Source organism: Sphaeramia orbicularis, chromosome 7 (assembly GCF_902148855.1).
Source record: "Sphaeramia orbicularis chromosome 7, fSphaOr1.1, whole genome shotgun sequence".
NCBI classification, from domain to species: Eukaryota; Metazoa; Chordata; class Actinopteri; order Kurtiformes; family Apogonidae; genus Sphaeramia; species Sphaeramia orbicularis.
In genome coordinates, this window is record NC_043963.1 from 26,528,205 (window position 1) to 26,548,716 (window position 20,512).

At 40.0% G+C, this 20,512-nt stretch overlaps 2 protein-coding genes across 7 annotated transcripts; one reads left to right on the top strand and one right to left on the bottom strand.

Annotated features, from left to right (window-relative positions):
* The first annotated feature begins 4,406 nt into the window (after positions 1-4,406).
* On the top strand, positions 4,407-10,591 carry hmga1a (high mobility group AT-hook 1a). Of its 6 annotated transcripts, none has more exons than XM_030138594.1 (5): positions 4,407-4,538; positions 5,626-5,728; positions 6,737-6,817; positions 7,864-7,920; positions 8,107-8,800. In XM_030138594.1, exons 2-5 carry the CDS (start codon positions 5,645-5,647, stop codon positions 8,173-8,175), a joined length of 291 nt encoding a protein of 96 aa, XP_029994454.1. In that variant the 5' UTR covers positions 4,407-4,538; positions 5,626-5,644; the 3' UTR covers positions 8,176-8,800. The 6 variants fall into 6 exon arrangements, with proteins under 6 accessions (XP_029994454.1, XP_029994451.1, XP_029994452.1 ...); XM_030138591.1 differs by having other exon boundaries at positions 4,408-4,538; positions 5,626-5,743; positions 8,107-8,797; XM_030138592.1 differs by lacking the exons at positions 4,407-4,538; positions 8,107-8,800 and adding exons at positions 4,679-4,830; positions 8,807-10,591 and having other exon boundaries at positions 5,626-5,743.
* Positions 10,389-14,942, bottom strand: smim29 (small integral membrane protein 29). Its single transcript, XM_030138589.1, has 5 exons — positions 14,837-14,942; positions 13,892-14,193; positions 13,656-13,681; positions 13,417-13,522; positions 10,389-12,406 (listed from the first exon to the last, which is right to left on the bottom strand). Exons 2-5 carry the CDS (start codon positions 13,997-13,999, stop codon positions 12,338-12,340), a joined length of 309 nt encoding a protein of 102 aa, XP_029994449.1. The 5' UTR covers positions 14,000-14,193; positions 14,837-14,942; the 3' UTR covers positions 10,389-12,337.
* Positions 14,943-20,512: the final 5,570 nt, after the last annotated feature.

Sequence of the window (20,512 nt, forward strand, 5' to 3'; positions counted from 1 at the left end):
AATCTCCTTCTGCCACCTATTGGTGAACAAGGAGACTGTGCTTTTCCAACCATCCACACACACTGAAATGGTTAAACTTCATGTAGAATATGTGATAACAAAACTAAATTCTCTATTAATTCTTCCAATCATCATTCATCAAGGAAGAACAGGAGCTTTCTATACATGACAAAGTAGTTATTTAAGAGGATCAGTCCAGATTTATCGTAAATATTTCATATTTAAAAAGCTACTGCGACACTCATCTGTCATCTTGAGAGGGTTTGCACCTCAGATGACCCTGACCTCTGACCTTTCTGTGGAGAATCCACACAAAATGAACTGTCATTCACAGATGAAGACATCAAGACCTGCAGAAGCTCCACAGATCACTGTGGAAATGCATATATATATATAGTACAAGGTGCGAAATAAAACTGTAAATACTATTGTAGTTTTCAAAAGCTAAAAGTGAAGATGAATTACACCTCAAGTGACATGTTGAGACGTTTGTTGCCGAAGGAAATTTTAAATATGGTAATGTTTTCATCCTCAGAAATTGCAAACACTTGAGTCACACAGTATGACTGATGCACCCGCTGGACATGGGTCCAAAAATCTCAGGATGTGGAAGGAGGTGAAACTATTTGAAAAGGGAGAGTGGAACTGTGACTCAGTGACCGATGTACGGAGGAGAAATTAGGTCGTTTAAGTACCTCTATTATCCCATTCATATAGGAGTCTCACATAAATACAGCGCTGTGTTCACTAAACAAGCAGCACGCGCTACTTCCTGTGTTTGTGTGAGTCAGATACTACTCATGAGCGCACTGAATCAGCCGGGCCCCATCCCCCGCCCACTAACCTCTATCCGCCCCCTCACAGAAGTATAAAAGACACCCACACACATATTCTCATCCCCGCCCACCTTGCCTTTCAACTTGCTCCCACACTTTTCCTCTCCCCTCCCAGTGGATTTTCTCTCTGTGTCCCTCACTCCCGCTTCTTTCTCGCTCCTTTTTTTTTTTTTCCTTCATCTCCTTTTTGGAGGATGACAGGGAGGATGTGAGTGGCGTGTGTGTGTGTGTTAGTCATGTTCAGGCTCATCCAGGGCCAACAGCAGCACAAGCAGGGGGAAACCCAGGCACAGGCAGGAATAGGATGTTTTGTCCACATCTGTTAGTTGGTTTGGCTGCAGACGTCTTGCGGTTTATACAGCGCCTAAAAATGGATTGCTAGAAGGAGCTATAGAGCGTGCTGTAGGGGAGGACTGATGAGCATATAGTAGGAGGAAAAAAAAAAAAAAAAGGGCAGGAGGACAGGCGTGGGGGAGGGGTGAGCATGCCAAAGTGGGTCAAGACCCCCCCAATGGTTAATAGGATTCTGTCTGCCCTGAGCTGCCGTGAGTTCATGAGCCAGGAGATGGCTCTGAAGGGGATGGCTGATGTGGAAGTGTTTGTCTCCTGTAAGATTTGATTAGCATTTAAATTCTAAGTGGTTCACAGTTCAATCTTTTTTGTTGTTCCACAGGTTAAGATTTGGCTGAAAAAACAAACACAAAAGAATTGCAAAATAATCTCAAGGAAACCGAAGGGAGTGGGTAGAAACACACCTGGAGCATTCAGTGAAAGTCAGGGTCACGCTTTTGGTTATAATGCTGGTTCAGGAAGTTTAATCTCATCCTGAAAAAAAAAAACAAAAAAAAAACACCTCACCAAAAACAAAAGTGTTTTATGGATAAAACTGCTGACGGATCTACTTTGTATCGCTATATAGTGATAACACTGTGGTTGGTGTGGATATTCAATCAAATTCAGCAAATGGAACATCTTTAATGAGGAATTAATTCACAGAATAGTGTCATTATATCATCACCTTCTTAAATTAATCTTTTTTTTTTTACTTTTTTGCCTAAATGATTAAATATTAAGCATGTGGCTAATTTTTTTTTTTTTGTGTGTGTGTTCCCTGAAGAAATTAGGCAATTATTTTAGGAAGGTGATGATATCCTGTCATGCATTTTTAATTTTTCATCTATTTTTTTCAATACTAAATCTAAGATTCTCACTTTTGTTTTGTGTTATCATACTATCCAGTCCCCTCATTGGTCTCCAGGTGGTGCCAGTGGTTGAAAAGGACAACATTCCTCACACACACAAACACACACATACACACATGCACACACACTGAGTGGACCTATTTCCCTGTCTCCATCCACATAGTGAGGGGCTGGGTATGGCAGAGATGTGTGAGGGTGTGGGGGATGGGGCTGAAGTATTTGGGGAAGACAGAGAGGAAGGAAGTGAATAGAGTGAGAAATGGGGTGGGAGAGGGGTGGCATGCCAGGCAAGCACATGCTGAGCAGAACATTGGACTCATTGAGAAAAGCGCTCTCTCATTCATACCCTATGCAATCTCCTTTTCACTAACTCCCTCCGTTCTCTCCTCATCATGTATGTACAGTACATTGATATCCAAGTGCTATATCTGCAGGCGGCAACGGAGCTATGGTGCAGAAATTATGTGACGTGTTCATTTGCATTGCGTTATTTAGGTTTTCACATGGCAGACGGGACGGAAAGATGAAATACGTACATACATAAAACCGCGTGTTTCAACCACTCTACATTCTCAGTATCTGTTTTCAATTGCGTAAAGGACCCATCAACTCCAGATGGGCAGCTCATTTACATCAAAAACCCTTGTGTGAAAGTACCAGTAGGTGGTTTGATTAGAGCACAGTTTCAAGCTTCTTCTAGTGTACCTTCTTGCTTCATCTCCTCTAAATACACCCAAACCATACAACACACATCACATGGTTTTTCTTTTTCACATGTAAAAGCTTCACAGACTCCTGATAGCGCCAACATAAAGGCTCCATTCCTGGTATATGAATGTAAGAGGCAGAGGTGCTTAACATAGTAGCTAAATTACTTATTAACTGACCCAGAGTCGTATTTAAGACTGAATGATCCAATATGCACTGGTGCACAGACATGTGAACTTTTGTTAAAAACTCAAACAGACTTTTCAACTTATATTATAATGAGTTATCAGTTGTTTTTTCTTCACGTTAAATTTGTGGGCTGTTTTCTACAACTTAATTAGCTGTTTTCATTAAATATGACAAGAGCTTATTACGGAGTATATTGTGTAACAATTAAGCAAATATGCAACAATTTACAATAAAGAAGACAATGAACAAATGCATCACATTTTTCTTATTATGTAAAACTGTATACAACTACGCGCAGCATACACAGGCTGGAAAAAGTGCATTTATTATCCTTAACTCCAAAATAGAGCTTATTTTTATACTGAAAGGAACGCATTTGAAAAAATATAATTTAAATAAAGCTATAAGTAATGTCAGCATTTCTAAATCACTTAGACCATGTATGATGATGATAATAATAATAATAATAATAATAATAATAATAATAATAATAATAATAATAATAATGACAAATTAAGAAAAAAGCTTGTAGCAAACTTCAAATTAAACATTCAGAATTTTTCAGATGAGCTGCACACATTTACACATTTTATAGTCTGTACTATAAAAGTCAAAAGAAATTTGTTTTCTACTAAATTTTTCATGCAACAAATTTAAATTTCACTTTTCATTTCAGTGAGGGATCACTATGGTTTACTTGGAGTGATGTCACCCCCCCCCCCATGATGTAATTCATATTGGTTAATGAATGTAACTTAAATCTGCGCAGTTAAATTCAATTTAATAATCAAAATGTTGCTGATTTAAAGCTTATACAGTATGTAACCAAAGCATGTGGATAGAAATTCAACAATATTTTCCTGTTGAAATCACAAATATGCACTAACTTTACAGTATTGAATTGAATCTACATATTCTTTTAGGACTCCTCTGCATTATTACCCCTGTGTTGAGTTACATAACTTCAATGAAATCCTGAAAATAACTTTAACCTGTAACCTCAAACCGAACCTCCTTCCACACCTACACTACATTTTTACCTGCTGTTTTATTTACACACCAGTATTTACTTTCTTTAGCATGAAAACACTTTGTGAAATATTTGCAAATGGTCCTAAAGGATAACATTTAAGAGAAAAAGCTTTGTACCAGTTTGGAAAAGTGTTTGTTTATGTAGGGGGAGGTCATAGTTCACTCACCATTTTTTTTACTCATCTCTATGGAAACTGCTTTGGCTTTTTTTTTTTTTTTTGCAGGATGGCAAACATGCATCATGAGCCATATTGTATTTTGGCATTGTGTATATTTTATTGGTTACAGTAGAGTTGAAAAACTGTTGCATATTTTTGGGTGTTTTGGGATCAACCTGGGGGGAGAGGGGCCCAAAAGGAGAAGGAGGAGGAGGAGGGGTGTGGGCTCCTCTAGTACTGTTGGTGGCCCATTTATCATATCTCCGCCCTCCAGTGTTTCTTCTCCCATGAGGGCGGCTCTTTAAATTGCCCCCAAAACTCCTCCTGGCTGGCGCCTTTTTCCTTTATCTGCAGGAGACAAGACGCACATGCTATATTTAGGACGCCGTTGGAATAAACTCCTCAACCTGCTGGTAAATATCAAACGCATTTTTTTTATTTTTTTAAATTCGATCATTTATTTTTATTTATTTTTTTTTATTTTTATTATTTTTATTTCCTCTTTTCGTTTCCGATTCATAACTGTGTTTTTAAACACTGCATGAGCTGGGATTTTAAAGGGGCGGGCTGTGTGTTTGACGAATAAAAGCTGTAGCCTATAGATCGGTGCAAGGCTTTTTAACCGGGTATAACCAGCCAGGCTTAAAGGAAACATTTCGCCTTATTTTTTTTTTTTTCATCAGAGGTTATTTCCTATTGAAGGAGGTGAGTGCAAGTAAAACGACGTCGACTGACTTAACTTTGCATGCACAAGTCGCTTTAATGGGTTTTACAGGAGCTCCGGAGAGAAGAGGCTGCACGCCGGAGATTTGAATCCGCCTTTTGTTGCTCTCGCTCGGGCTTTTTTTTCCCCTCCCTCCCTCTACCGCCACCGCCGCCTCCACCGCTTTCGGTTCAACCCCTTCGCTTCTTTGCATTTCGTACGCTTCTTCTTCCTTCCCCTATTATTTAAAAAAAAAAATAGATGGTTAGTGCAAGGTTGGAGGATTTTAGCCCCAATGGAGGAAGCGCACGCCGGCTATTGTGTGCGTAACGGCGGTGGTATCCCTCCACGGCCCCCGGCGTGCAGACAGACATGCCGTGGGATAGTGATAGCTTCATGTGCAGGCCGCGTTACCGGACAAGCTAAACCGAAATCGGGCCTGCAAACACGTTTTTTTTTTTTTAATAGTGGAGTCGCCTTTGCAGGTCTGTGCAGGCCTCTGACCGCCTACTGAGGCTTTGCTTTATCATCGGAGCCGGTTTGGTGTCAATCCCTTGTTTGTGCGGCTCCGTTGTACCATGTAATGGAGACAGAAATAGACCTGGAAATCAGCGCGGATTAATTGAGTTTAACTTGTTACCGATGTGCGGTTCACCTCAGTCGTTTTTTTATTTTTTATTTTTTTATTTTTTTGCTTTGTTGCGGTCAGTGAGTTGAATAGCCCCGGGTATTTACTGTGCGTAAACCCCACACTTTGTCTTGCTTGGCGCGTCTGACCAGTGTGATTTATTTCCTAGGTCTGAAAGCTAAGCAAACATGAGCGACAAGGGGACAGTCTCACCGAAAGAGAAGGAGGGAACCGAGAAGAGGGGGCGTGGAAGACCCCGTAAGCAGCCCCAGGTAAAATCCTCTGACGTGAGTAGTCCTATTAATTTTTTATTTATTTATTTTTTTTCAATTTGCATATTTGCAGAGAAAGTGTGCCATTATAAGATGTATGTATGCATGTCCATTTAAAAAAAACATAAGTGACCCAGATCTGCTAAGGTAAGATTCACCCTTTTAGGGAGTAAACTAAAGCATGTTTAAGTCCAGGTTGTTGCAGGTAAGATGCTCATGTGTGTAGTTCACTGATCCTTCTATGAAATGAAGACTCCAGACATGGCTGTAACAAGCCCTTGTGACCATTTGCTCACCCTGATCAGTGTAAATGTAGACATCCTCGACACACTTCCTGTGAGTTTCAATGGATTGTAAGCAACCTGTAATCCAACACCTTTAAACCGGTTTTAACCCCCCTCGCTGCCCACCTCTGCTCGTCATTTAATGGATGACATAGCAGAGTCAAAGCGCAGAATGGCTCATATAGCTGTCACTCAACGCCCTGTGTTTTCGTATTGAATTGCTCGGTTGCTATGAGCTGCGGTTGTAAACATGGTGGAAATGCAACAGGAGATGAGTCTGCCATGACATAGCTCGCAGCCACAAATTATCACAAGAATAAGATGCCTTATATCACACTTAAGATGCCTTATCTTACTCAGCCCCTTTTGCATGTTTGGTTCGATGGCACTCTCCTCAAATATTTGGTCATATCACATCCAAATATGGCTCCATGTGTTTGTATTTTAAAATCTAGTTGTTCTAAATGCATGTGGTGAGTTTGAGACAACAGTATTTTCCATAGTTTGTTTTCATGTCAGACCATGGCAACCTGTGGCACTGACCACCTGTCAGCCTTTAAGTGCGTGTCAGTTACACCGACCTTGAATTAGTCGACTTAGTGTCATGTAGGAGAATACTCACCATTTGACTCGAACCGACAAATCTAAAAATAAACCAAAAAATGAGTTTTTTTTTTTTTTTTTTGTCATGCTAACATTGTGATTGACTGTCTTGGCTTTCCAGGAGCCCAGTGGTTCACCCACTCCAAAGAGGCCCAGAGGACGGCCGAAGGGCAGCAAAAACAAGACGAGCAACAAGGGCAAAGTAAGTCAATGTTGTCTGTAGGGCTGTTTTTTTGCTTGTCCATGTCATGTTCCTCATGTCAGCTAAGATTCATCCTGAACACACACACAGTCCTGTGATTGTAATAATAGTTGCCATCTTATCTCGCAAGTATTTCCTTTTTGCAACCCCTGATTTCTTTTAGTTAATCAAAATTTCAACGGTAGCTAACCTCATCCTCTTAAAGGGATGTCCTGTTGTTACTAGTGATTTATTGGTTGGCTGCAATTTAGCCCCCCCCCCCCCTCCCCTTCTCTTGGTGTCAAAAATAGCCAGGTTAGGGTTTCCCATTGTAAAGACCTTGCTTCAGTGCCTTACACTTTTTTTTTTTTTTTTTTTTTTCTGAGTGATGCTCACTCATGTACTTCCTGTCCTCCAGCTTCCTGCAGCTTGTCATGCACAGTGCGGTGCAGGTGCAGAGGCCGCAAGACTGTTTCCAAGCTGACACTAAGCACCCCTCCGCCCCCACCCAGCACACAGCCCTAGTTCTTCTCTGCCTGTCGTCTCCATAGCAACAACTGATTTTCTCCTTCGCCCCAACCCTCCAGCTCCCCCGTGCGCTCTGTCTTTGCAGCTATGTATGGTAGAAGCGGAGAGGGAGCGAGACTGCGAGCGAACGCGCATACATGTATGATATAGATTTGGTAGCGAGGGTCGAGCCGTGGAGGTTTTGTCTCTGCTCGGTTCCACCAGCTGTCTCTGAGCCTCAGACCAGGTGGCCAGCGAACTGGAGTGCCCTGTGTGCAGTTCCTGTCGGCCTTCCAGATAATAGCCAATGAACCCAATGCCCCTTTTCCATCTGGCTTATTACAGAGGTACTACTGCCATCTCCAGGCAAACAGAGGCAGAGCTCTGCAAAAATTACACTGTGTATACCAGTTTTTTAAAAATACTGATCAACAAAATCAGCCTTCGATTTAACCAGAGGGGTCTGCGTGGGCCTGTAGGTGTAGAGCACAACAACACGTGGAATGTGACGTCCCATCCTGCTTGTTGATGTATTTCCTTTCTCAAAATTTCATTCACAGAAGGCAACAACGACTGCGTCTGCAGGGGGAAAGCGCAGAGGAAGACCTAAGAAGGAGGTAAGAACCCTCTGACCACGTTACATCAATGCTCACATTTGTTATGCCATTCCTCTCCCAATTGAATTATGATTGGTATGACTGTCTGCAGGGCGAAATCGCATTTTCCTAATTCTCTTTCCTGCCCCCTTCTTCTTCTTCCTCCTCCTCTTTCGATGAGTCCATTTTTTTTTTTACTCATCACAGCCATTTTCACTCTTGTGTTTTCATTTAGGTTCCCCTCTTATTGGTAACGTGTACAATCTGAGAGTTTAATAATTCAAGTCTTGCACAGCTGACAGCTTGGGATGTTTTTGTTTGTTTTTTTCCTTTTTTTTTTTAATACGCTGCAGAAGTAGTTGCCTGACCATGCACAGCCGGTCAAAAAGCATGTGTTTAATCTAGGAAGAAATTGCGGTCTTGTAGTAACATTCTGTCATGTGCATGAGCGGTTAGGGCGTACTCTAAAAGAAGTCTGGATTGCATTAGTCACAGAAGGGAATGACCTAAAGTTACCCTCCTTAGTAGCCTCTCATATTTTTATGAATGAACATCTTGGGCAGTAGTGAGTTTGTGGAAGAAAAAGCAGGATGTCTCATTGTGACTCACTGCTCTGAATCACTTTTTCACTACAGATGGCTCACTCTTCCCCTGGGTGTTCTTCATGCCATAGTGGTTTATCAAAGGGATTTATATTAACATTTATGTTGGTTTTTTTTGTGTGTTTTTTTTTCATGTCGGTTCTTGAAGTTAAAAACAGTCTTGTTGAGACATGAATCACAGGCAGTTATTGTTGCTGAATGTTGATGGCACTTGGAGTATTTGAGAAGCATTTTCCTGGTGGGTGTAGTTGAGGTCTGACTAAGGGCTTTTTTTTTCTTTTTTTTATCCTCACTTTCTGCTGCAGGAGAAGGAGGAAAAGGCGTCCCAGGAATCATCTGAGGAAGAAGAGGAAGAGGACCAGTAATTCACAACGCATGCTACCTCACTCAACATACTGACTTACTGTTAACCCTCCTTTGGCAAGAGAGCTTTGTTGTGAACAGTGGTCATGTGCTGGAACTGGTGTTGGAGATGCAGCCCAGTTCTGGTTAATACAGTACATATATCATGCAACAGCACTGGATAGAACGATGGACCTTGCTCAAGCATAGATCTAAGAATTACATGAAAGGTAACAGCCCTTTTCTCTACATGTCATGTTATCACAAGTCTTTTATACTGGACAAAAGTGTGCTCCGTGGAGCCTGGACATTTCCCCCTCCCTCCTCTCCCCCCCCAGTAAAGATGGTTTCTCTGCTTAATGTTACTTATTTGTTGTACCTGCATCTGAGATGGTAGGGCATATAGATTTTTCTCCATGTTTTGTACTGGACAAAGGTGAATTTTACCTAAACTTGCTGTTTTTTTTTTTTTTTTTTTTCTTTTTTTTGTTTTTGTGTGTTGTGTGAAGTGGTTAACCTATCCTTTTGCATCGTATTCTAGACAAGTTGGGCTTCAGAGCTTAGGATGAGAATAGGTAACTGGCGGTAGAAATGTGTCTTTATGTCTGATCTAATCTATCCCCCCCCCTCTCTCTCCACCTTAAATCTGTCTCACCAGTAGAGCAAAGTAATCTTTACCAGTTCCACCCTTCTTCCTGTAGATGAGTTTTAAGTTTAGTCCTAACTTCCTTTTCAGTTTTCAGCGTGTAGTGGGGAGATTGTATTGTTAATAATCCGAGTAGTCCAATCATACTTACTGTTTTTGTTCCTCTGGGTTACATACCATTTTAAAACATGTGTGCTGCTTTTTTTTTTTTTTTTTTTCTCCATATGATAATAAAGCTCAAATCTTTTTGGTAATGGTGTTTTTAAGGATACGGTGGCAGAACTCTTGGCTGAGAGCATCCATGTCGTTTCTTCAGGGAGCTTTTACAAATGCTGTTACATTGCCGTCTTTGTCTTCACACAGTCCTCCGTTTTCCAAATGCTCACTCAATCGCTCGTAAGGCGAACTGCTACCGGTCAAACAAGGAGTGTGATTGTAAAAAAAAAACAAAAAAAAAAACAAAAAAAAAGATAGTTAGTGGCACTACTATCCAACAGGGCTGTTTGTTGTTCATTCCATCTAGCTCTCACTGCTTCACCTAGCTTAGTCTTTCTGTCATCACTTAGTACATTAATATACTTTCTTAGTCTTTAAAGATGTGTTGTATGCTGTCTGCTACAGGAAAAATAAAAGATGTGCGTGTATTTCTAAGTGTCAGGGAACTTTTGGTCACAGTCCACTTAACTGGGTTTTTCACACACCTAAGCTGCTACAACCTCAGTTATGAAACCCGGAAAACTGCAAACAGGCCATTCAAGACCTGGGACTTCATACCTCACTCAACAGCTTACTTTACCTAATAATTGCATTTAACTGGTTTTCTGTTGTTTAATGTAACCTCTGGCATGAGTTGGAAAGATGTCGTTATTACATAGTTTGTGTACATTTTTTTTTTTTTAACCTGACTGTATTGAGGTGTCTACGATGCCAGGTTTGTGATTGTGTGCATGCGCAGCACATCTTGGCTCATTCATAAACAGAACTTGCAGACAGGTTGTTTTTTAATGTGTGAAGCAAGTCAGGGAGACCTGTCAGCTTGACAACTGTGTTCGCTGACTGTGGTAGATTAGCAGGTGTGTTTTTATCCTTTTTTTTTTTTTTTTTTTTTTCAAAATATTCTTCTGGTGCACTGAAATGTTGGTTCCGATTTTCATGGACAAAATGTGTGTTTGTGATAGACTGGGCGCTCTTTCCACTTAAACTGATCTGTTGGCCACTGTGTATTTGGCACTACCACACACCCTCGCCATAATCATAACGGTCATACACTCATAATGCTCATCTCACCTCTTTCAACATCCTCCATCTACTCTCGACTGTATCGGTGTCATTTTACATACCAACATCTTGCATCCGTTCATTTATATACTGTAAACTCAATAGGATGGGATCATTCTTTTTAATGTACACCGTATATAAATGTACAATGTCTATATTTCTATGGTGCCCTACAACAATTTGTATCAGAAATGGTCAATAAAGAGAAATTTTCTTTGTCATTTTGTCTGCATATATCGACTGATTCACAGCTGCAACTGACAAAGACATAATAGTATTTATTTTACAGCCTCAATGCTTAAATCAACAGCATATTGATCTCTCCCAACACAGCAAAAAATTGTACAACAGTCTGTAACTTCATACCAGTGCTTCCAAATTCACATTTAGATCAGTAGTTTGATTCTTACAGTGCAACCTAACATCAAAACTTAAGTTTTTTTACACGTGAAAAATAATGTCCTATAATATGTAACCTTCATAAAGTTTAAATGGCAAGTGGCTTGTTTCAGTAGATACACATGAACAATGATGTGAGCACCTGATGATTAAGTCTGTGATAAAATGTCTTCACATTCAAAGTGGACTTAAAAATCATGTAAATGTTAAAGTTCAGTCTTGGGTTGAAACGCCCTAAATGTCAAACCTATTGCAGCAAAACATGAATTGAGTGCAGGTCTTCAGACAGTTCTAACGGTTTCATTGTACTAAGTTTAAATTCAAGGCAAATAAAGGTCAGAAGATTAAAATTCATCTCCCAAAAAAAAAAAAATGGATGAAGTGTTTCCTGAGTGGTGATACAGTCAGACCCATGGTATTCATCTGAACAGATTATTTACCTCGAGGTAAATCTGTGCTGGTGCCATTTCTTCTAAACAGGACATATTTAGGGCACTAGTCACGACTCATTTTAAGGATGTGAAGAGGTTGGTGTTATTTACTTCCATATCTGGCCTTTCATACCATTGATAAGACTCATAGGATTTGGCAAAACCACAATGAGATCCGGATGGTGAGGCGGATTGTTAAAAAATGTGAGCAATTAAAGTGGGCATGTTCGATCACTGGACTCAAGATGAAACTGAAATGCATCTGAATGGCTGATTTAAAGTACTTTACATCAGTATGAAACTTTAAATGCTTAACATTTTGGGCCTCAAACTGAAAATAATCTACATAAACCCTCCCAATGCAGAAATGATTGTATCTAAAAGCTGCTGACCATATCCAAACTATTAACAAATATCAACCATTAGCAACTGCTCTAAAGCTATATCACCAAATACCACTGTAAAAAATAAGTTGAATAAATACTCTAATAAATAAGTTTAAGGTACTGCGTCTGTTAGGCACAAAGGATTGGCATTAGAATCTCGCAAATGAACAGTCACTGTCTTTTCGCAAGGCAGGAAATACAGAAATGCTGATTGGTGCTGATGCATTGAAAATTAAAGGGTCAATGGTTGTAGGAAAGAAAACTGAGAACAAAGTGCATGACTCTGAAAATTAGTGATCGCTCTGGCTGAGTGTCTTCTCCAAACTTTAAATAATCTTTGCCAGTTGATCAGCATCATGCATTGACATCTTTGGTCAGCAGAGGGCGTCGTTGTTGATAACTTCTGGCCCAGCCTTGTATAATCTGAGGACATAAAATGAAGTATGCAAGAGTGAGCATTTTACAGTTTTGTTAAAGGATAAGAGTTATGGGCAGTGATAAAGAGAGTGTGTAAAACTGATGATATGTGTGACTGTGCAAACATGGCAGTTTATGTTTTAATTGTTGAAACTGTACCATATGTATCAGCACCAGGTACATGTGCCACTATTGTAATACAATGAAAGTGTAATTCAATTTGTGTTGCTTATATGAAAAAAAAACCCCTGCAGCATTGATCTATAGGGACAATGGCCTTGCTAAAGTGCATAATCTACAACCCACAGTGTAAGCAGATCTAACTGATTCGATTTCCATTGAGTTCATTCATCATGAGGTTCATATGAAAACAGCTGAAAGTTTACTCTATGGATTTTCTGGTATCTCTATACAGTCATGTTTCTTTTGAATGATAGAAAAAAATGCTCACTGTATTGGATAGTGGGATAACACCAGCGGAGGAAAAATCTCACTAAAAATAAAACAATCCTAATGGTGATTTGAGTGCACTGGCAATGAAACTGCACAAAAGAATCGAACATAATGGCTCAGATGTTCCAATGTCTGAAGATGATAAATGGGGATAAAAGTCATTTAAGAACTTTTAAGCATGGGTAATAATGCCATCTAGTGTTTCTGATCACCCAGTGCATCATTTTGTAGTTTCAACCGTGCTATTGCTATCATTTATCCACTTGTCTTCAGGTTTTTTGGATCATTTCTTCTACAACAAATTACTAACATGCTTCAAACAGCGCTTATTGAGGCTTGTTTCTGTGTGAAAGAGAATGTGAGTAATGAATTGAGCAACTAGCGCCCTTTTTGAGAAAGTGATGCAATGCACTTCACAAAACTGTGGGTAACACGTCAACAGTAACGGACATGTTACCAGAACATGACTTACCCAATCACCAATTTGCATATGTTCCTCTAACTTCACTTAGAACGAAGCTTTACACTTTCTTAAAAAAACCGAAATCCCTGACTGATCGTACCCTTGTGTCCTCCTCTCTCCATAACATCTCCTGTTCAGCTTCATTCAGCTCCTCTGCTGGATCATACGAGTAAACCGGTAACAGCTGATGGCGCAGCCTGTCAAGTCTAAGGGAAACAAATCAAACAATATGTTAATGAAATCACTTTCAGACAAGCATGTTGTGCCATGAAATCAATAGTAAGTCATTTCATGGCACAAAATAGCTGTAACAGGAGCAGCAGGAGATGATAGTCTTACCTCCTTTTCTTACGGATATACATGACCTGAAAAAAACACAATAAAGTATATTATTACATATTTGCAGTGTAAGTAGGCCACTCAATCTGTCTCATCATAGCATATTTCAGCCTCTCCCGTAAAGTTATGAAGCTATATTAGTGCAGTCAAAATAGAAATCTCTATAGAACAGTTTGCAGACGTTCTTAGAGTTTTCTATAAATCATTGTTGTGTGAATTATCCTGTGGACACTTACCACAGCTGCAGCGATTCCAATAATAGTGATGAGGAAAAATGGCACCAGCACATAAGTGACAGCCACATCCCCATCAGTGGTGCCAGGGGCCTCAGTGGTGCTGTTCATTGCATAAGTTCAGGGTGGAAGGGGTTGACAGGGGGCTGCTTGTGTCAGGCCTTTACAAGCAGTAAACCCCCTCCCCTTGGAAAACGCGGTGCAGTGGCTCTCTCCTCAAACTGCCCCCTTGTTGTTTATGCCTCATCCTTGTCGTTCATGTGACTTGCACATGGTATCTCTGCCCTCCCTAATCAGCAAGAAATCTGAGGGAACACAGTATGACAAGAATTTACACGTTTCCTGTTAAAATAAGCGTGTGAAGAAGGTGTAAAGGTCATATAATGGTGGTAAATCTGAATTAAACATAAGGAAAACAGTCATACAAATAGGAACAACACTAAAATAATTAATCTATCTGTGACTGTATCATCTGAGCACGTTATTTTCATCATTATATTTAACACATGAGACTAAAAACTATTTAGAACAGAAAAAACAAAAAACAAAAAAATAAAAAATAAATAGGGACATTGTTTAACTCAGTTCCTGTCTTGTGATTTGTGTTATGTAGTTAGCCGGTATGTCCGGTAGCTAGGTAAGTCCAATACACATTTCATTGTTGCGGTCACTTTATAACACTCACTCTCATTAAATTTAATTTTTTTTAAAAACTGCAGTTTCTAACTCAAAACTCATCATTTCATCAGTGAAAACTCAGCATAAACCGAATAACAGCAGCATTAGCTACTAACTGTAAACAGGTACCGTTAGCAGCACCGCGACCTGATTCATGCATCATAAACAGCCTCATAAGTTCAGACAAACCACTTCCAATAAGATATATTCCACACGACTATCACAGCACTATATGATATTCGTGAAAAATTCAAATAAATTGTCACTCACTGTGGTATGAGCTTCCTCTTAACGTTATGTTTTGAGGTTTATGTTCCGCAAAAACCTCACTTTTCTTCCGCTAGCTTCATCAACACGTACACTTCCGGTCAAACCCTTTCACAATAAAAGCGACATGACCATGCAAAAAATGAGAACATCACACCACTGGATAACGCACTGCAAATATTTGGATGAAAGGGATGTTGTTCTACATTGCATTTGTATATTTAAGTTATTTATTTAAAAAAATGTTTGCTATAACTGTGTAACAGCACAACAGGAAAGAGAAAAACTAAGGATCAGCCTCTCAAGTTGTGTGACCCTCTCATTCCAGACTCAAAACTCACCTTTTCAGAATAGCCTACCCCCCCATGAGCTCTAATCTCCATTCTACTACTTCATTTCTATATATAGTAATTATTTGTTTTAATCTGTTTATTTCTTTGTATTTTATGGATTGTTTGTTTTATCTTGTTGTACAGTGTCCTTGGGTGTCTTGAAAGGCGCTTATAAATAAAATGTATTACTATTATTATTATTGGCTGGCGTTCTGTGACGCTGCGCTCTCATTGGCTGATGTTCTGTGACACTGTGCTGTCATTGGCTGGCGTTCTGTGACGCTGCGCTCTGATTGGCTGGTGTTCTGTGACGCTCTGCTCTCATTGGCTGACGTTCTGTGACGCTGCGCTCTGATTGGCTGGCGTTCTGTGACGCTCTGCTCTGATTGGCTGGCGTTCTGTGACGCTGCGCTCTGATTGGCTGGCGTTCTGTGACGCTCTGCTCTGATTGGCTGGCGTTCTGTGATGATGTGCTCTGATTGGCTGGCGTTCTGTGACGCTGCACTCTGATTGGCTGGCGTTCTGTGACGCTCTGCTCTCATTGGCTGGCGTTCTGTGACGCTGTGTTCTCATTGGCTGGCGTTCTGTGACGCTGCGCTCTCATTGGCTGACGTTCTGTGATGCTGCGCTCTGATTGGCTGGCGTTCTGGGACGCTGCGCTCTCATTGGCTGATGTTCTGTGACGCTGCGCTCTGATTGGCTGGCGTTCTGTCACGCTGTGCTCTCATTGGCTGACGTTCTGTGACGCTCTGCTCTGATTGGCTGGCGTTCTGTGATGCTGCGCTCTGATTGGCTGGCGTTCTGTGACGCTGCGCTCTGATTGGCTGGCGTTCTGTGACGCTCTGCTCTCATTGGCTGGCATTCTGTGACGCTCTGCTCTGATTGGCTGGCATTCTGTGACGCTGCGCTCTGATTGGCTGGCGTTCTGTGATGCTGCGCTCTCATTGGCTGACGTTTTGTGACGCTGCGCTCTGATTGGCTGGTGTTCTGTGACACTGTGCTCTCATTGGCTGGTGTTCTGTGACGCTGCGCTCTGATTGGCTGGCGTTCTGTGACGCTGCGCTCTGATTGGCTGGCGTTCTGTGACGCTCTGCTCTGATTGGCTGGTGTTCTGTGATGCTGCGCTCTCATTGGCTGATGTTCCGTGACGCTGCGCTCTCATTGGCTGGCGTTCTGTGACGCTGCGCCCTGATTGGCTGGCGTTCTGTGACGCTGCGCTCTCATTGGCGGATGTTCCGTGACGCTGCGCTCTCATTGGCTGGCGTTCTGTGACGCTGCGCCCTGATTGGCTGGCGTTCTGTGACGCTGCGCTCTCATTGGCTGGTGTTCTGTGACGCTGCGCTCTCATTGGCTGATGTTCTGTGACGCTGCGCTCTCATTGGCTGCTCAAACCAAACAAATGAATGAATAAATAAATACAAGTCTATTTTGCTTAAAATCATGGCTTCCTGGTGCTTTTTAAGGCTAAAAACTCAAAAAAGACTGTTCTAGGTAATTTGCAAATGCCCATGTTCCTTTGACTTTAATAAAAGTAGCCTCAAAGCATCGCAACTTTCACCGCAAGTGTTTGGAAAAGCTGCCACAAAATCAGGCATTTTAGGCCACAATAATAAAAAAATAAATAAATAAATAAAAATCCTGCAAAATCCTGGAGGGACCAATTAGCAAAGAAAACTGAAGGACTACTACAATAGGAAATGCGTTATTAACACATAAAGACCCAAACGTCCTCCAGCAACCAAAAGCATCTACTGATCTAAAATATTTAATAACTATTGATCCACTAATCCTATCAATCCATGTAAATAATTGGTGTAAAAAGCAGTTTGTCATCTCTTCATGGTCATTACACGTCCCATTTGGATGTTCAGAGGCTGCGTAGTTTATCATGGAAACACCATCATCTTCTACAACACTGATTCACCAGTGAAACCCATGGAGTTGCATCAATGACAGTTGATGGAGAAATTTGGTTTATGTTCAGTTAATGATATATTTTGCTGAAAAAGTCAGCTTGTCTTTAGTTTTCTCTGTTTAGATGTAATAATCTTTGAATTTTCTCTGAGTTTTCATGAACGTCTAAATTATATATAGGAAATAAAAACATGATTTACAGTGAAAAATGCAAAATCCAGAAGATAATATCATAATAAATGGAGATAAATCACTTACGAAAGGTTAAATAGAGAGAAAAAATCATTTGGGAACTGACACAAAAGTAGCACTGGATCTTTATGAGTTAAATCTGACATATTTTATTTACTACCCCTGTCTGATAAATGAATTACCTACAATCGTTACATTTGCAAGACAGTATGAACCTTTACGAAACGAAAAGACATATTGTTTCTTTTTACTGAGCTTTTGTTTATGCAGTCTGTCATTTGTCTTTCCCATAAATGTTTGCTTATTTTTTGCTGGGGATTTGGGGCCCCATGAAAAATCATCATCATCATCATCATCATCATCATCATCATCATCATCATCGTAAAACACTGCAGACATGCATCAGTATTCTGCAAACAAGTGATTTTATGATTTTGTGCAAGATTGATGAGAAAGGTGCAAGCCATCATTTACATTTTAACATTTTTTTTTCACAATACCAGTATTCGATTTTTTCCATTGATATACAAATACAAATAACATAAAGCCTAGTTTTACTTTTTGGATGGAAGTATATTCATGAAATAAGTAGGGGGGGTCAGAGGACAACTGGATTCTATTGCTTTGCCAAAAAACAAAAGAAAACTAATGCAAAAAGCACATATGATTATCAGCTCCTTGTGAAAACAAGGTGATAGATTCATGATTTTCATTTTGAAAATTAAATCATTTTTTTGTGGGGCCCCTGTCAGTCATGGGCCCTCAGTTCTGTGATGTGCATTGATTTTAGAATTCAGAACACTGACCCTGCAAGAACATTAAAGAACATTAAAAAATATAACTGACATCAATCAATTTAAATGATTTTTTTTTTTTTTTCAATCTTCATTTAACCAATAAAAGTTACTCTTTGCAAGCGCGTCCTGGTCAAGATGTGCAGCAGCAGAAGATTACAGAACAGAAATTTCAGACATACATCCACACTGATGCATGCAAAAATGCAAAATAAAGCTCAGTACTAAAAACATACAGACATATAAAACACTGGCCTAGAGGGTTGGAGAACCAGCAGAAAAACTGTTGGCTGATGCGCCCTTGAGCAAGGCACTCAACCCCCCCCCCTCCCCCTATTTGCTTTGTGGATGTCTGATATTGCAGCCCACTGCTCCTAGTCTGCAGTGTGTGGTGTGTTCCTGCATGTTCATGTAGTGATGGGTGAAATGCAGAGGGTCAGTTTTGGTGTGTGTTGCTGTGTAAAATATATAGACTAAAAAAGATTCTTAATTCAATGCTAAAAGCAAACATATAAGGCACCATCAATAAAGTACTAAAACATGGAATTAACAATGTTCCTCAAAGCAGAGCCCAATTCAGTCAGAAAAACATCTACGTACAGATTTATCATTTTCCTATTCATTTAAAATGACTTCGAATGTTTTCTCAGATCCGTCCCTTCCTTTTTAGCTCCATCTGTAGATTGTTCCAGGTAGTGGGAGCAAAACATGTAAAAAGCTTTCTTTCCCAGTTTGGTTCTGACTTTCAGAACATGTAACGCTAACAGATCCTGGGAATGGAGACTTGAATTATTTGAATGGTTCAGATGGGTGTAGACCAGTATATATGCCATGCCATATGCAGATGCAGAAATACATTTTAAACAAGTGGTGCCAGGCACAACAAACCCCACCCCTCACATGTATTGTAGCTTATTTTAGCATCAATCCAGCTTATGTCATCATGTCTATGCATGTGTTGATGTCAGCATATCAATTGCCTCTATATATGTGTCAAGTTTGAAGTGAATTGAAACAAAATTGATGTTTTTTTATAGACATGTGACATTTTGCCCATTATAAGTAAATGGGAGAAAAAAAGATTAAAAGAATTCATTAAAAAATTGAACTTTGACCTAATTTTCTTAAAATGTAATCAGATCTATTCTGGGTCACTGGCGATCTATAAACCTAATTTAGAATGAATTCAAGCAATAGTTTTGCTGCTAGAGTGTTAACACACAAAGAAACAAACCAAACCAAAAACAATACCCTTTGCCTCCCCTTCAGGGGGCGGGGTAATAAACCAATACCAGTGTTCCAGTCTGTGACTGAGTGCATGTTCTGAGGTTTGCGACAAACCTAAGATGATGATGATACACAGCATAAAAAGCACAAGAACATACATATAATGTCCCCATAGTCCAGCTCAGACATGAAAGTGGCAGCAACAAAGTGCTTTTTAGCCTCAACAAAAATGAACCATTATCAACCCCACATCCATCACACTACATCACACCAATAGTAACAGGTAATATCTGCCCACCCACTATATTAACCCATAAAGACCCAGCGCTGCTTTTCTGTCAGTTCCTAAACGAAATTGTCTCTATATCTAATCTTTCATAAGTGATTTATCACCATTTATTAAAATATTATCCTCTGTATTTTGCATTTTATCAGCATAAATCAGATATTTTCCTGTATTTAATTTACTGGCCATGAAAATGTTAGCAAAAACTTAGATTAAAGTTGAGGTTTATTATATCAAAAACAGAGAAAACTGCAGAAAAAGTGACTTTTTCAGTAAAATCTATCATTACTTATTTACTTACTTACTGCCCTTAATGCCAGTCCTAGCATGTAGGGCAGCAACAAAAGTTCTCCACTTCCTTCTGTCCTGGGCTGCTCTCTGGAGGCTGTCCCATGTGTGGTTTAAACTCTCCAGCTCTTTTGCCACCGTCCTCTGTCATTAACTGAACAAAAATCAAGCATTTCCATCCACTGTCATTGATCCAACTCATGGGTTTTACTGGTGAATCAAAGTTGTGGAAGATGGCAGTGTTTCCACGGTAACTACAGAGCCTCTGAACGTCCAAATGGGTCATATCTGATGACCATGAAACGACAAAAAACCTGCATTTTACACCAATTATTTACATGTATTGATAGGATTAGTGGATAAACAGGTATTAAACATTTTAGATCAGTAGATGCTTTTGGTTGGTCGTGGATGTTTGGGTCTTTACAGGTTAAATATGCCTGTTAACACTTACAAATGTTATCCTATGTTTATACATCTTTTATTTCAGTTTCTGTATTGCTGTGTCTATGTGATGTTGCGTTATTGTTGCTGGTGCCCCTTTGGATGACAAACAAACCTCTAAAGCTCTAAGTTCTGATTAACATGGATGTAAATTTCAGGCATGTGCAAGTATTTCCCTCTCAGTATTTAGAACATATAACAT

Coding starts and splice junctions, on each gene's coding strand:
- hmga1a (XM_030138591.1), top strand. CDS start 5,645: ATGAGCGACAAGGGGACAGTCTCACCGAAAGAGAAGGAGGGAACCGAG. Junction 5,744..6,736: donor CCCAGGTAAAATCCTCTGAC/GTGAGTAGTCCT, acceptor TTGGCTTTCCAG/GAGCCCAGTGGTTCACCCAC. Junction 7,921..8,106: donor GAGGAAGACCTAAGAAGGAG/GTAAGAACCCTC, acceptor TACTCATCACAG/CCATTTTCACTCTTGTGTTT.
- smim29 (XM_030138589.1), bottom strand. CDS start 13,999: ATGAACAGCACCACTGAGGCCCCTGGCACCACTGATGGGGATGTGGCT. Junction 13,682..13,891: donor TTGGAATCGCTGCAGCTGTG/GTAAGTGTCCAC, acceptor TGTTTTTTTCAG/GTCATGTATATCCGTAAGAA. Junction 13,523..13,655: donor TATATCCGTAAGAAAAGGAG/GTAAGACTATCA, acceptor TGTTTCCCTTAG/ACTTGACAGGCTGCGCCATC.